The following is a 15506-nucleotide window of genomic DNA, read 5'->3' on the forward strand; positions in this document are numbered from 1 at the left end:
ATGAGATTCATTGTATCAGCACTGGAGATCTACAATGCAGACAACTACAGCTGATTCAGTTCTTTTAGATTTCCTTTATAATAAATGGGAAGAAACAGGCATTTCTAGCGCACAATCAATTTAATATCTTATGGTCAACTTCACAATAAAATGAATTGTGCTGTCATCTTCACTAATTATTCTGACTAGATTTATTCCCCGGGTCTACACTGACTATAAAGAGATTCTAGCATGAATAATTCCAACGCAGACATACTTACTTTTATGAATAAAATTAGTCTTAAAGAAAATTATATTCTAAATATTAAATTTATCTGTGTAATCACTGCTAATTAAAAGGAAGCAAGCTTTTTGTTGCTTGAAAACAAATAATCTAGACGATAACAGTCTAATAAATTATTCAGACGAATTATTATAACATATTGCGATATTTTAAGTTATTAAAACAGTGTAGAATTCTTTTGCTGTATGAAGGAAAGAGAAAATAGGTGGATAACCAGTCCACTTCTGGCTTAAATCTTCACAAAGTGCTCAGACATAGGACCATGAAGCACACAACGAAGAAAACCTACCACTGATCTAAAAAGCCTCCCAGCAAGGCTACAACACTGAAAGTCATACCACAAACATACTGTGAAAATGACAATTTATCCAAGATTTTTTTTTTCCTTTCAATCACAAGTAGTGTCCTCATGATTTCCAGCCACACCATCTCAGTCGCTCTCTGGAAAAGCCTATCCTCTTGTATTTCATGAGTGGTTCACCAACAGCCCAACCACACTGATAGCAGCCCTTTCAAACTGAGCAGTCAGATGGTCTGAGGTGTACCTTAGACAAAAAAAATCCTGAGGGCATCGAAGCTGCTTGATCATCTGAAAACTACTTTTTCTAAAGGAAACAGGTTTCCTGTGTGCTCTTTCTCTGTAATAGTTTACACCAATTTTGTCCATGAAATTTTAACTATCCTCTTGAACAGGAATCTTCTGTCAAGACGTTCATTCACAGGGACTTGTGATAAATGTTTATAGTGGAGTAAGACCAATGTTGTACAAAGCTCTCAAAATCCCTCTGTGAGTGCTACGTATCTTTTGCTACTTTTGATGTTTGAATGCTATGGAACTTTTTTCTCTTCCAGAAGCCTTACCTATCACCACCTATTTGTTAGCTTGCAGTGAACAGTCTGAATAACCACATCTATACAGTTTTGTGACACGTTTCTGAACTAGAGCTGTTAACAACAAAGGCGAACTTCTCTTAACATTAGTGCTGAATTTAAGCACCACCAGCAGATGTCTAGAGACTGTAGCAGAGCAGAAAATCATTGAGTAAATCACACTCAAATTGTTCCTGCAGTATTTACAATATAGTTCAATAAAGACAACTTGAAATGTTCAGTTCTTTGCTTCCAAACTGAAGAGTAACCATCTCATGTTTTCTGGAGATTTCAAGGCATATATTTTCTTTCTGTATCTTTTTATTTTTAGTAAAAGGCCCCAGACTTTTAGAAGTAAGCAAGGCTGCTGCAGCTCCACGTCCCCAGGTCCAGCCAGTAGAGAGGCTGGGCTGCATTCTCAATAGACACACATGCAAACATACATAAGCAATACATATAGGTGGTGGTTCACACAGATGTATGTGGACAGAAACACTCAGCACTCACATGACCACAAACAACACTGGCAGCCTCATTCTAGGTGAGCAGTATAAAGGTCTGGTACTGGGAAAAATATGCATATAAAGAATGTTTTTGCTGTAACTGGAAATGTTTTTCCTGTTTTTTCCTTTAGCAACTGCCCTTGGTTGCTGTTTATCCTGTAGCTGGTGCTGGATGAACTGGACCTTCCAGTTACCTTGCACACTGATGTTACACTGATCCTCAGTAACTGGCCTCAGACACTACCAGTACCTGACCGCTGGATCCTCCAGTTGCCTCAAACAGGCCTTTTGGCTGACCTGTGGAACTAATACTGATCTGAAACATGGCTTCCAGGCCACTTACGCTACTCACTGGCTAGGCCAGCTTGATGTTCACCAGACATTACATGTCAACATATGTACTAACATATGCATGCAGTTTGGTCTCTCCAGCTGCTGGCACCCAAGGCTCAGAGGCCACTCTGTCATGAGGTGCCTACTTCAGTTGCTGGTACTTAGACCTCCATACACAAATATGCACACACAACAGTTCTATCACCTGAGAAAATAGTTAAATGAGGACAGACTGTGGTGATCAGGCATGGTCAGATAAACATCACGGTCTAACAAGCCACCCATTTCCATGTCAGTAGCCCCTTTTAAGCGCCTGCTCTACCATCCTAAGCATATTCCTCCTCAAACCACCTTCATCTCCGTGGTGGGTTGACCTTCACTTCAGCGCCCACCCACCTGCTCTCTCACTCCCATTCTTAATAGGACTGGGGGAGAAAATGCAACAAAGAAGCTTGTGGAGAGATTACTCACAGGCAAAACAGACTCAACTGGGAAACTGAATTTTTTGCTAATTAAACAGAACAGGATAGTGAGAAATAAAACCAAAACTAAACCCACTGTTCTTTAATTCCCCCTTCTGCCCAGTCTCAGCTGCATTCCTGACTCTTCTACCTCCTCCTCCACCAAGCAGTGACAGCTAGGGAACTGGGGTTGTGGTCTGTTGATAATGCTTCATCAGGGAACCGCTGAGCACAATGTAATAACCTCTGGCAACCAGCAGGTTCTAAGCAGTGCTTCAAAAATTATTGTTTGTGCTAATTAGATGGGACCAGCAATTTTTGGTTTATGAACATTAAATGATCTGTTAAAATAAACCGATCTGCCAGGTAAGCATTATTTAGGGCTGCAGATTGAACAGGAGTTATATATTCAGGGACTGTCTAACTATTTTCCATTTTTATGTCAACATTTCTAATAGTCCAAATCTATAATACTTATGAAAAATTATCATAGAAACAATCTGTCCTGGGTTCAGCAGTAGCAGTCATTTTTTCTCCTTCTTAGTAGCTGGTGCAGTGCTGTGTTTTTGAATTTCAGCCTGGGAACAGCGCTGATAACACTGATGGTTTTAGTTGTTGCTCAAACCTTTAGTCTGACCAAAGACTTTCTGAGCCTCATGCTCTGTCAGGGAGGAGGGGAAGCTGGGAGGAAGCAGAGAAAGGACACCTGACCCAAACTAGCCAAAGGGGTATTCCATACCACAGCACGTCATGCCCAGGGTGTAAAACTGGGGGCAGTTACCCGGAAAGGGGAGTGCACTGCTGGTGGCTGGGTATTATCGGTCGGCAGGTGGTGAGCGGTTGTATTCTCTTCACTTGTTATTTCCTTTATCATTATTATTGGTAGTCGCAGTAGTGATTTGTATTATACTGTATTTATTAAACTGTTCTTATCTCAACCCGTGGGAGTTAAATTCTTTCAATTCTCCTTCCCATCCCTTTGGGAGGAGGGGAAAAAGGGGAGGGGGGGAGTAGACTGCATGGCTTGGATTTACGGCCTGAGCTTAAATCATGACACAATCTCAGTATTTTAACACACTCTTGCTGAATCTTGTGAAGAGGAAAGATATGAACAGCAATTTTTCCAATTTTTACAGCTAGTTTATATACAAAATCCAGTTCCTGGGCTCTAAATACTGGATGAAAGGTGCAGCACCCAGATGACTCAACACCTGCAGTGTTCAACTGTGCAGCTCAAAACTGTTGAGAAAGTTCTGTTGGCTTAAGTTTCTGCCAGCAGACTTCGTGCTGGATGATACAGAGTTTGTTCAGGTCAGGAGTTCTGCTTCATGACACTTTCACCTCTTCTCCAGTTTCTTGTTTCTCCACTTCTGAGACTGCTACACCAGGATGTTCCCAACCCTCTTTCATTGCAAACTTGGTGCCTGTGCTTTCACTGTGTTTTTGGAGTCACCACCCGCCATCTATACAGTATGTCTCTTTGCCTCAGTATTTGGTAACTCCGTTGTCAGATAGGTTATCTCTAAACATTCCAGACTATCTCTCTCAGTGTGCTCTGTTATGCAGAAGTTGCACTCACAACGGCATCACACTACTCTATTCTGAGAAAATTTCACACAGCAAAACATGTCAGTTCATATTCATCTACAGTAACACAGATATCAGCCTATAAGGAAAAGTTGAATGACATAGTACACATGTAGGTAACATCTGGGCTTTGTACTACACATAATGTAGCTACAGATTCCCAGACATTTAAAATGCTTAATAAAGTGATACATATAAAATATTATAGTTTTATGGATATCTCATAATTGTAAATTTCTCTTGAAACAGATTAAAATTAATTTATTTTTAGCTACTGTACTTCCCCAGTAAATCAAAGCACTAAGTTTAAGATTCAATTTATTTAATTTCTGCCATAACCAGGACTTTCTGTATCAGAAGGAAGAGGCTTAACTGGAAATCACCCGCACCCTTTGTACTATCAACTTTGCAAATGGGCATACTGCAAGTCTGATATTTATTCACTATTACTACTTTGCTTAGATAAAAAGGCTATATTTTCCTGCAGCATGTCTTAGACAAGGGTTTTGAAAAAAAAGCCCTTAGAAAGACAACAGAAAACTAAATAGTGAAAAAACCTTAGAAAATTATTCCTAGCAACAGTGACAACAGTTCAGATTTTCAGATGCAGACTCTAGCAGATAACAGCAGCTTTACTATGTTCACTGGCAAAAAATGTATTGCAAACCTTGGACTTGAACTAGAAAAAAGAATTATTCCTTTGATCATTTGTTTGCAATGTAGGTAAATAACACTGAGCTGTCCTCTGAGATGTAGATGCTAAAGGTCCCATGCAGTAGTAAAATGTCATTTCTAAATTACCTTTTACTTAACACAAAGCAATTATGTGAGATCTCATCGTAACAGTGCAATATGAATTAAGTAATAGACTGCTCAGAAGTCTGGAATAATGACTCAATTTCTTTGCATATGTGCAAACAATTTCATGTGTCCTTGTTGTTTCAGTGAGACTGTATTTTCTTAAGAGATATTTTCTTGAGAGAAATAACCTGAAAAGTCTCACAGAAAAAAAAAAAAAAAAATCACACAGAAAATGTAAATTAAAAACTGGGTGCTATTTAAAATTAAGTGTAGTTTTTTTTTCCCCTCTAATTCAAGAACCAGGAATGGGGGAAAGTTTGAGGATGTTAAGAAACAAACAAATTCAGCAATGAAATAAAAACATCAGTTAAAAATAGAAACAGAGTATACATGGGGGCAGACAGAAAAATATTTAGCAAAAATCAAGATATACGAGAGGTTATAAAGTATTAAAAACTGTTAAGTTAATCTAAAATACTGTGGAAGAATTTATGGTGGGAGGCCAGACAGCTAGTGAAGTTACAGCATATGAGGGACAAAATAAATCTTATGAATACCACAGGTCCATCAGTAGACATAAACACAGAGATGAAAAGAATATTAACAATACAGTTTAGTAATGTTTCTGTTCTGTTTCCAAACATAAGGAAGAGGATATTTATGAAATCCTCTCTAACTTACTACCTGCTGAAGAAGAGGTTTAACAATGTCTACACAGCACTAGCTTGATGAAATATTAGACCAGAACAGCTTGTACCTGAAATGTCCAGACATGGATAAGATGTTAATCTTTAATTGATCTTAGAGCACTGACAAAAGTACAGAAGAATGGAAGTAGCTAACATTAGGGATTGCTGTGCATGTTGACTGTGTCAGTAATAAACATACTCATTATCAAGATATTAACATAATAAATAAAATGTAAATAATAAATAAAAGCTGTCTGAATAACACAAGAACTGGAAATGTATATTGGGCTATTGGAATTAGATACAATCAGTATGGTATCCATTAAGTACGGCTTTACAAGCAGGTTATTTTAAGACAGGAAAGCACATCAAAACCAGCAGAACAGGCACTATTTGCAAAGAACCGTGGTATAGGAGTCTTCAGGAAGCCAGCTAAAACTGTCCAAAACTAATGTTACAAGGAAGGAACAAAGATACTAAAAATCAGATGAAAAACTGTTATACCAGTCTGTGATTAGAGACTAATTTGCATGATTTTTATTAATACTTGAACATGTTATAAATTCTGTGTCTGCAATACACATACATACGCACATACACGTACACACACATGAAGTATTTATAACCTAGCTGAGACTCCTCCATTTCTTAGGCCAGCTATTCACATTGAAGCAAAACTTCAGAAGATTACTTACCCCAGAATACGGTTCATTCCATGTCTAGCAGCATAATGGAGTGGAGTATTGTGCTGGTACGTTTCTCCATAAGAAGTATTTGGGTCAAGAGTTTCTTTTAGCTGAGGGTTGCTCTCATAGATTTGGCAGGCCAAGTTTTCATCTCCATTTATAAGAGCTTTGCGGAATTTGGTGGTTGTATTTCCCATGTTGCTATCCTAGCTATCAATGGCACTTTTTCCTTTCCCCTTCATTCACTTGTACAGTTCTGTAACATGCTTCACAGCCTAAAAAGACAAACAATATTTCAGTTATTCTGTAAAACACCCTTTTGTAGATTAATTCACCCAGAGCTACAGCACTGAAAGCAGGCATGTAAAGAAGTACACAGGGCCTGTAATCTCTACTCATGAATTGCTGAAGTCCTTCTCAGTAAACACACATAAAATTCCTAGTTCTCCCCAGATTATTTCTCTGATAAATTGTGCCATGCCCCTGTGCAAACATTGTCACAACCTATACTCTTAGAACACACAAAAATGGCCATCATCCACCTGTATTAGAAGACAGATGAACACTGATTCTTCATGAATCAGAAGTGAATTAAAAGCAATTTCAAAACACAGTAGAACCAAAGCAAAATTCTTAAACAAGGAGCTAAAATTCTTCAAAGGCATGCAAGAAAGCAGACATCAGTTTAACTTAAAGAAGATGATGTAAAAATGCACTCGAAGCACCTGTGTTTGTGTGGGTGGGTGTAACCAGCACCCTTCTTTGCCAGCAAGACAAATGCACATGAACACAGGAATTACCATAGCCCCATTTTAACAGTTCTGCTAAGCAGACTCTTAAAAATACTTAAAACTACATTTGGAGACCAACAGCGGACGGGTCCATACAATGCCAAGCATTAGACTGACACAAACCAACTGCACCTTACAAGTACTTAAAACTATTTCCTAGCTGCTATGCTCCCCAGCCTCTCACCTGTATCGGATGGAGGGGACCAGCAGATCGAGTTGCATTAAGACAAGGCAGACACAGCATCTCCGCTCATCACAGGAGACACAAGAAGCTTATCAGGCTGTGCAGTCAGGAAGAGCACATGATGGTTTATGTCAGAGGGACAGGCAGGGGATTCGGCACCAGTCTGCAGCTGGCAGCATACTGAACCTTCTAGGAGGTCTCTTTTGTGCATGAGTCATCCCATCCAGACTGCTCCATGCCAGACCTTTCACCCCACAAAGCAAACACTGCATCCAAATATGCCAGGCACAGCAGATTAGGAAATAGAGATTTATTATGTTGGGCACATATAATGAGCCAGGCCAGGAGCTGCTTCATACTTAATGCCTTATATTCAACTTGTTGAAACTATCTCAAAAGTTCTATTTCTACTTTGGCTTTCCAGCACAGTTACTGGTGCCCAGACAACCTTATAGACAGAAAAAATATAGGAATCCAAGGGGTCTAGAGCTGCAGAAAATCCAAGGAAATCAGGATGCAGATGCAATTCATGTGAAAAGGATTTGGAGAAACCTTGGGAAGAACTGCAGTGACGTATTTCTGTTTCCCAGAGTAGTCCTCATACAAGCTGCTTTCAGCTAGTGGTGTGAATTTATATACCATGTTGCATCGCAGTCTTACAGCAGCTTTGCCCATTCTGCACAAGATCCTACCAGCAGGAGCCTTGCACTGTCTCCTCCCTGGAATTCCTCTGAGAGGTCATTTTGGGAAGGGGAGGGAAAACACCATTTCCATCTTAACCTCACCAGTGCCCTCAGGGCCATTTGAGAAGGAGAGCAGCAGCCTTGGTGGGCTCCATTTTCATCCATTTTCCTATAAAACTTTGGTAAGACAACCCTTATTCTGGAGTTTCTGCGTCCTACCTTTTGATGTCATTGTGTGAGATTAACAATGACACTGCTGAATCAGCCGACTGAACATGCTAACCATGTTGCCCACGTTCTCCTGTGACCAGTTACCGAATAAGCAACAGCATTAGGTTGCCAAAAGTTTCTCATAATAATAATAAAGTAGGCATTCATCTAAAAGCAAATGCACACCCTTCACATGTTTAGTTATATACACAAGCCAAAGCTCAGATTCTTAAATCACAGTAAGGATTCTGCAGCATTTTATATCTGTCATCCCTATATTTTAAAATACAAATATGCAGATAAAGAATCACAGAATAGTTTAGGGTTGGAAAGGACCTTCAGATCATCTAGTTCCAACTGCCCAAGGCTCTCTCCAACCCGGCCTTGAACACCGCCTGGGATGGAGCATTCACAACTTCCTTGGGCAACCCATTCCAGTGCCTCACCACCCTTACAGTAAGGAACTTCTTCCTTATATCCAATCTAAACTTCTCCTGTTTAAGTTTGAACCTGTTACCCTTTGTCCTGTCACTACAGTCCCTAATGAAGAGTCCCTCCCTGGCATCCTTATAGGCCCCCTTCAGGTACTGGAAGGCTGCTATGAGGTCCCCACGCAGCCTTCTCTTCTCCGGGCTGAACAGCCCCAACTTCCTCAGCCTGTCTTCATACAGGAGGTGCTCCAGTCCCCTGATCATCCTCGTGGCCCTCCTCTGGACTTGTTCCAACAGTTCCATGTCCTTTTTATGTTGAGGACACCAGAACTGCACACAATACTCCAGGTGAGGTCTCATGAGAGCAGAGGGGCAGGATCACTTCCTTCGAACTGCTGGTCATGCTCCTTTTGATTCCTCAAGAAAGCCACTGCATGTTCACATTACCTGTCACAGCTCTCAGTGCTGTAGCACTTTATGTGTTTTTAGACACAGACTACATTACTCTAAATATTGGATAGTTTCAAGCTTTAATGAAAGACTGTACAAACCCAAGGAAAACTCTACACTCTTTTCAATCAACCAGCAGTTCACATTATCTTCAACAGATGGGATCTCAAAACTAACTTGAAAGAATAACTTTCAGTGAAGATTGTTAATGATAATAGTTTATGGTATATTATCTTTCAAAACCTATTGACCACCAATAGTTCTTGAGACTATAAAATAGATTAGACAAGAACAAGGGCCTGAAAAATATGTTCCTAGAAATCAACAATGAAGATCCCACTAGTGCCCATAACAACAAGAAAAATACAAAACCTTCTTCCATCATGCGAAATTAGAAGGTTACAGTGCCAGCTGCCATGCACTTAATTCTGGAGTACACAGGTAGCTTGTGTCAGCTGCAGAACATGCTGCCTCTTGCCCAAAATGCAAACATCAAACATGAGGGAGGGTGTTGAGAGTATAAGGAGATACGATGGTGCCTTCAGGCAGTCTGAGAGGAAGCTGGGGCATGGTGGCACTGTAGAGATGTTGAAGATGAGATCTGAATGGACTGAGGCAGGGTACTGGAAATGCATAGGAGAAATGAGGGTCTCTCATCTTCTCAGAGGAGAAATGGGTAGGGTGGCTCTACAGAACTAAAACCCTCAAGTTACTGCCATGCAGAAAAGGCAAAAATTGTGAATGCCATTAATTCTTTTGCACACTGAACAAACTTCAGTTATTTTCGATGGAATATGGATGTATCACATGGCAGAAGAGTCTTCAACAACTAATAATATAAAAGATGTAGGCACATTGCTTGAACAATTACCCTATTATAACATCTGGGAATTGTAGGAATATGCAGCATGTACTCCACAAGTCACTGAACAAAACAGTGATGTCTGCTCCCATTAAGAAAACTTACAGCCTTGTGCACAATAAAGGGTTATATATTATACAGACATGATATAGAAACGTGAATAAAATAAAAAGAGTAAGATAGTTGTCTGCATAACAGGACACTCTCCAAATGAAAAGATTCTCAGTCGAGGGAAAGGAAAAAAATGAAGAAAGATTATGAAACAGAGCAATTATGTGGCTTCGAACAGCCCCAAGAGAAACTCCCCAAAACCACAAGAATCAGCACAGAGGTAGGGAAAATTTATCAAATGGCAATTGCAACTATAATCATCACATTATCAAAATAAAATGAAAGATGATAAAACGGGGGTAGTGCATGAAAGCCCTTCAGCTGAAGGCAAACAGCTTATATTTGATGTGGTATCAAGAAACCAACCTCTAGAAAAATGCAAGGAGAGAAGCGACAAGGTCAAAACTAACTCAGAAAGCAATTCCCTACTTAAAATACACGATATGATAAACTGTACTAATGCCCTTCACCTTCATACAGTATCCACAAGGTCTTTAACCTTTAACACTGCAACGGGCGTAAGTCTTATGCCTTGGAAATTTGGTGGGCCACGCTCTAGTTTTCTTTTCTGAACAAGCCATTAAACATGCCAGCAGAAATACAGAAAGACGGGGGAGAAGCTGCCTCATTGCTCTGGCTGTGACAGCTGGCTCCCAGCCGGTTTGGAAGTCCACAAGAAACCAAGATGTGAAAGCTGCTGCCTCTCTCAAGCTGCCACAGCTCATGAGTGCCCTGCTGAAAAATATTCAAGATCTGCCCATTTGCAGTCTTCAGTTCTCTTCAGCTAAGAGACCAATTACATCCACCACCAAAGAAGCTTCTACTTCGACTGAATGAGAAAAAGGACAAAATATGAGCTAATGCAACAAATGTCTGGATCTCAAAATGGCTGAAAGAGGCCCAGTCTGCCTTCTTTTTGTGATTTTTTTTTTTCTTTTCCATTAAGAGCTTCCAACCCATTACGTGCTCTCTGAGGACAGGAAACTAATCAGGCCAATGCTGGAACCAGGCAGTGATTCAGAGAAAAGAATCTGGGTTTGCTCTTTCAACCTCTTGGTTTTGAAGGCGAGGAGCATGAAATACATGTGTTTCTTCATAAAACGGGGGAAATAGGTGGCAGGGAAGTGGCCTGAAAGGTCCAGCCAGTCCACAACCTTGGACCTGGAAAGCTCCTGAGGGTTGCTTCAGCAACTTAGGTTGCCACAAAGCAGTTTCACCAGCTCCCGGGTTCATATGGGTAGTGTGCAGCATCAATGTCACTGGTCTTACTCTGCTTTTTGTATAAACCCAGCATTTAAAATCCTTAGAGTATTTTTTTAATGTGCCTTATTATAAAGATACCATAGTGGAATAATAATGACAATACTAAAATGACAATTTTCAAGTGTTTTATCGCAATAAAATAAGACTTGTATAGAATTTTACAGGACAAAGACAGTTTGGCACGCAGACCTATTCACTAAATTTTCAAGTTCTGCGATGACAGAAGTGTTATGTCATAACCTTTACCATAACCTCATAACATTTATAATAACCACAAATATCATAACCTTTTACACCAAGCAATACAGCAAAAACTAAATGCAATGTTTGCTAATTATATCCCATATTATTACAGAATTCCAAACACTAACTATCTCATTCAAAATCAGAAATTGTGTTTCTACTGTTGTAAATCTACCATTGCCAAAACAAAAAAAAAAAAAACACATTGCTTAAACAAAAATACAGAATACTGGTTACACAACCTACCTTTTAAAGACTAAGGAAAGAGTCTCATAAAATCAGTTAGGGACATCACACTTTTCTGCTTTGGCAATGAACAGTAAATCTTCTGCGAGCTTATTAGCAACACTGCTAAAAGCAACACTTCGGTATCACAGCTTTATAAATATTTAACAAAGAGACAACCACTCTCACAGGAGCTTGAAGACTGCGTACAAGATGAAAAAAGGTTGGGTACAGAAAGACATGGGTAGAGCAAGGTAACAACGAGATTTTAAGAGCAGTCGCACCAGCTGTCGAATTACCATTTCTTCCCTGGGCACCATCGTAGAAGTGAGTTTGAAGAAGGACAACTGTAATGTTAACAGGATTTTAGAAGGAGTTCCTCCTTTGAAATACTGCCACAGAGCTTCCTGGAAATTTATAATGAATGATAAAATATTGTATGAGTGGGATCAGGTAAGTATTTTTAAAACATCCTGCTCCTAACACTCCTTTAGGAAGCACATATTGAACACACAAATCTTTCATGAGATGACGTACCTCTCAATTTACATTTGAAATGCTTTAATACTGAAGCAGAATTTCTCACTGAATATAGCACTAGCACGTGATCGCACAGCAGCTGTTCTATATCTTGGGAGCATGAAGAAAAGGGAGACATACTGTACTACACTGCACTGCTTAGGAAAGCTATAAAAATCAGTAAAAAAAATACTCAGGTTTAACTATGAGAAGAAAATGCTATGTATTTCCTGCACCAAAAAAAATCTATTGTCTATATAATGAGCAAAGATCAGCAACGGATCTAATCATCATCTGCAACCATTATTTTACAATATAATACTGTGTGTACATCCACAGTTTAACCTTGAAAGGTCTGAATACATTTTGCAGCTTAAAAGAAAGTCTCCTCTTTATTTGAGAAAAGCAGTTTTTCATGTAAACATTATTGTAGAATAGCTAAGTGAGCCAAGCTCAAAGAAATAAGACTTTGCATAGTCTCTCACAATTAAAAATACTATTAAAATAGAATACATTATTGACCTAAATTAGTGTACATTACATGGTTTCTGCATCATTGGAAAGACAAGTGATAATGAACTGCTTTCACTAAAAGCATAAAGAAAAAAGATACCAAAACTGCTTGTTTTTCAAAAGTACCTGGCTTTTGCTAAAAGCATTTTCTGTTTCAAGCAGTTAGCTCAAAAGGTAACTATTTTATTTGTTTTGGATACTGCAATTGAACCGCTCATTTTTAAAAGGTGAGTTTCTAAAATATTTATTACAGAGTCTGTCCTACATTATAAATCATAATTTATTGCAGAATTATGAATAGCTTCATGGTTTAGAAGAATGCCTAGTAACCTGGTATACTGAGGAGGAGAGTCACGTCATGATGCTGGTAATTTTAATCCTTGCTACCAGGATAGACTAACACAAACGAAGCAAGTAGAAAGTCATGTTCAAGAAATCTCAGGATACCAAGCCCTCTCCCAAACACAGCTGGTTAGTGCTTGTCTTCTGCCCTTGACCACTCCCCTCTCCGCAAAGTAAAGAGCACCACAGAGATAAAAATTGCCACGAGACCAAAATTAAAAATGAAACATTCAAATGTGCATGCATACATACTTTATGTACGCCTGGGAGAGATGGCTAGAATTATGGTGCATCAGAAAAAGTTAGGCTAAAGCTAATTTTTACATGTTTACAGTAAAGATTAAAGATTTGCCAAATTTTAATTAATGGGCTCTTGCTGGATACCTGCATCTGCAGGAAGATGTCTTCAAAGCTTTACGTAACAAATGCACTAGCAAAGCTTGAGATACAAGTTATGGAGAAGTGGTTGCGGAGGGACTTGCTTTGCTTTGGTTTGTTTGGGTTTGGTGTTTGTTTAATTTATTTTAAAAAACAGTAATTTTCTAAAGTTTGTGCCAAAACTTTGGAAGTCATCAACAGGAAATGATGAAAGCACTTCTGCCACTTTAAACCTCTGTGAGTAGAACTCAACATTATCAAATTCAGTGTTACATTTTACACGTCAAAGTACAGCCCAAAAAAAACAACTGATATGCCAACATCTCACCCTTTGTAGAACGATCACTAATGTAATGCTGTTTTAAATACCAAGGTTGAAAAGTAGCAATATTGTTGAGAGTTGATTTGAATAAAACATAGTGTAGGGTAATGAGAGAATTAATTATTTCCTCATTTATATGTTTATGGGATAGAGAGTCTAGCAACTTATGTTACAATCTTTTTATGCTGGCACAAGTTCCAGAAAAGTAGAAGGCTTAAAGTTACTGCTCAACTTGGTAATTTGAGACTTCAGCTTACTGACTCAGGCACAAAGACTTTCATCCAGGTGGAATATTTTCTTTCAGACACACTTCTTTCATAACTCCAGTTTGTGGAGGAAAAAAAAAGGATTTTAAGTATGGCTTTGGTCGTCTTTGCATTGATACAGGGATTCAACAGGGGCAGCTGCAGCACAGACTAGAAGCAGTTATCAGTTCAAGGAAGAATTCTGCACAGATGTAGTTGAAGTAATTGCTACATTAATTTTAATGGTGTTTACAGTGCTTGCATTCATCATCTAAATGAAATGTGGTAAATCCACTGTGGGGTAGGTATATACGCAGATGGCAGGAGCCAAATCAAAGGTATACTGTGATAGACAAAGACAACATCCCCGCAGATATGGAAAAAAACCCCAGCCAAACAGCAGCACAAGTTAAAAGGAGCATCTGTTTGGGTGCATTTAATCTTTTTTTTTTAATTGTTAGGGAGCAGCAATTCAGTAAGACAGAACACAACAAGTATCATTCTATAACCATGCACTGGAATACCCAGCAGTCTTACCTGCAATTGCAGATTGTTTTGTATTCATTCCAGGGCACCACGTTTTTAGAAAATTATTTTAAAAATAACAACCCCCTCAAAGTTCTCTGAAGCCCAGCTATAACTTTGGAGTTGCTCCCAATGCAACCGTCTGTTAAGGCCTTAATAATCTGATTTAATTTGTGGCAGCTTAGTTACTGATACAAGAGAGATTCTTCATAACAATCTTTAGGCTCCAGTCATAAAATACAGCAGAACTCTCTTAGGGCTTAGCTCTTCACTCTTAAGGTTAAGTAGACTAACCAAATGTAAAACAATCTGTACCTACTGTAATACTGACATTATCACCCTAAGACCTTCTCTAGATCAGAAGGCAAAGAGGCATGAGAAGAAATGTCTGACATTTCATTAGAAAGTCAAGCTAATTACAGATATACTTGATAGTTCTGGCATTTTAATCTCGATCACACTGTTTGTTGTACTGAAAAACCTCACTATAGTCTGCTCCACTGACCAAAGATACAATACACTTTTGATACAGTGCATAAGGCACTGCTAGTTCAATGAACATCTATAAAAGTGACTTTTCTACCACAGGTCAATGCTGACAGCACCACTGTTTCATCAAGCAGAAGTGAACAAATATCACCCAGTCCCTATATAAAGAAGTACCAGCAGCTGATGACTCACAGAACCGATAGCACCAGTGATAAGCTAAAGAACATGAACCACAGGTTGGAAGTGCTCTTAACCAGTGCAATATCCCTCATGTTGGCAGCATGAAAACCCCTGTTCAGGTAGTGCAATGCTTCTCTGGTTTCTCCTTACCCTTACACACACGTGGCTAGTGTGTCAGCTGGGACGGAAGCCTCTTTGCAAAAAAAGACTCAAACATGCTTTGTTTAAGATAAGCAACAACCCAGCTCTGTTCAGTTAAAGACAAATGTGTGTCCCCTCCAAAATCAGTTTCAACAGACAAAAAGAACACAGTGAAAGCACCACCTA

The 15506-nt window shown here is 39.1% G+C and overlaps 1 protein-coding gene across 3 annotated transcripts in view; it reads right to left on the minus strand.

Annotated features, from left to right (window-relative positions):
• Window positions 1-15506, minus strand: part of ANKIB1 (ankyrin repeat and IBR domain containing 1) — a 95521-nt gene that overhangs the window by 53187 nt on the left and 26828 nt on the right. For all 3 annotated transcript variants that reach the window (XM_065666380.1, XM_065666382.1, XM_065666379.1), the window contains exon 2: window positions 6223-6488. In XM_065666380.1, coding sequence (XP_065522452.1) covers window positions 6223-6410 — 188 coding nt within the window. In that variant the 5' untranslated portion in view covers window positions 6411-6488. The remainder of the gene's footprint in view (window positions 1-6222; window positions 6489-15506) is intronic.

Source organism: Lathamus discolor, chromosome 2 (genome assembly GCF_037157495.1).
Source record: "Lathamus discolor isolate bLatDis1 chromosome 2, bLatDis1.hap1, whole genome shotgun sequence".
Taxonomy (NCBI): domain Eukaryota; kingdom Metazoa; phylum Chordata; class Aves; order Psittaciformes; family Psittacidae; genus Lathamus; species Lathamus discolor.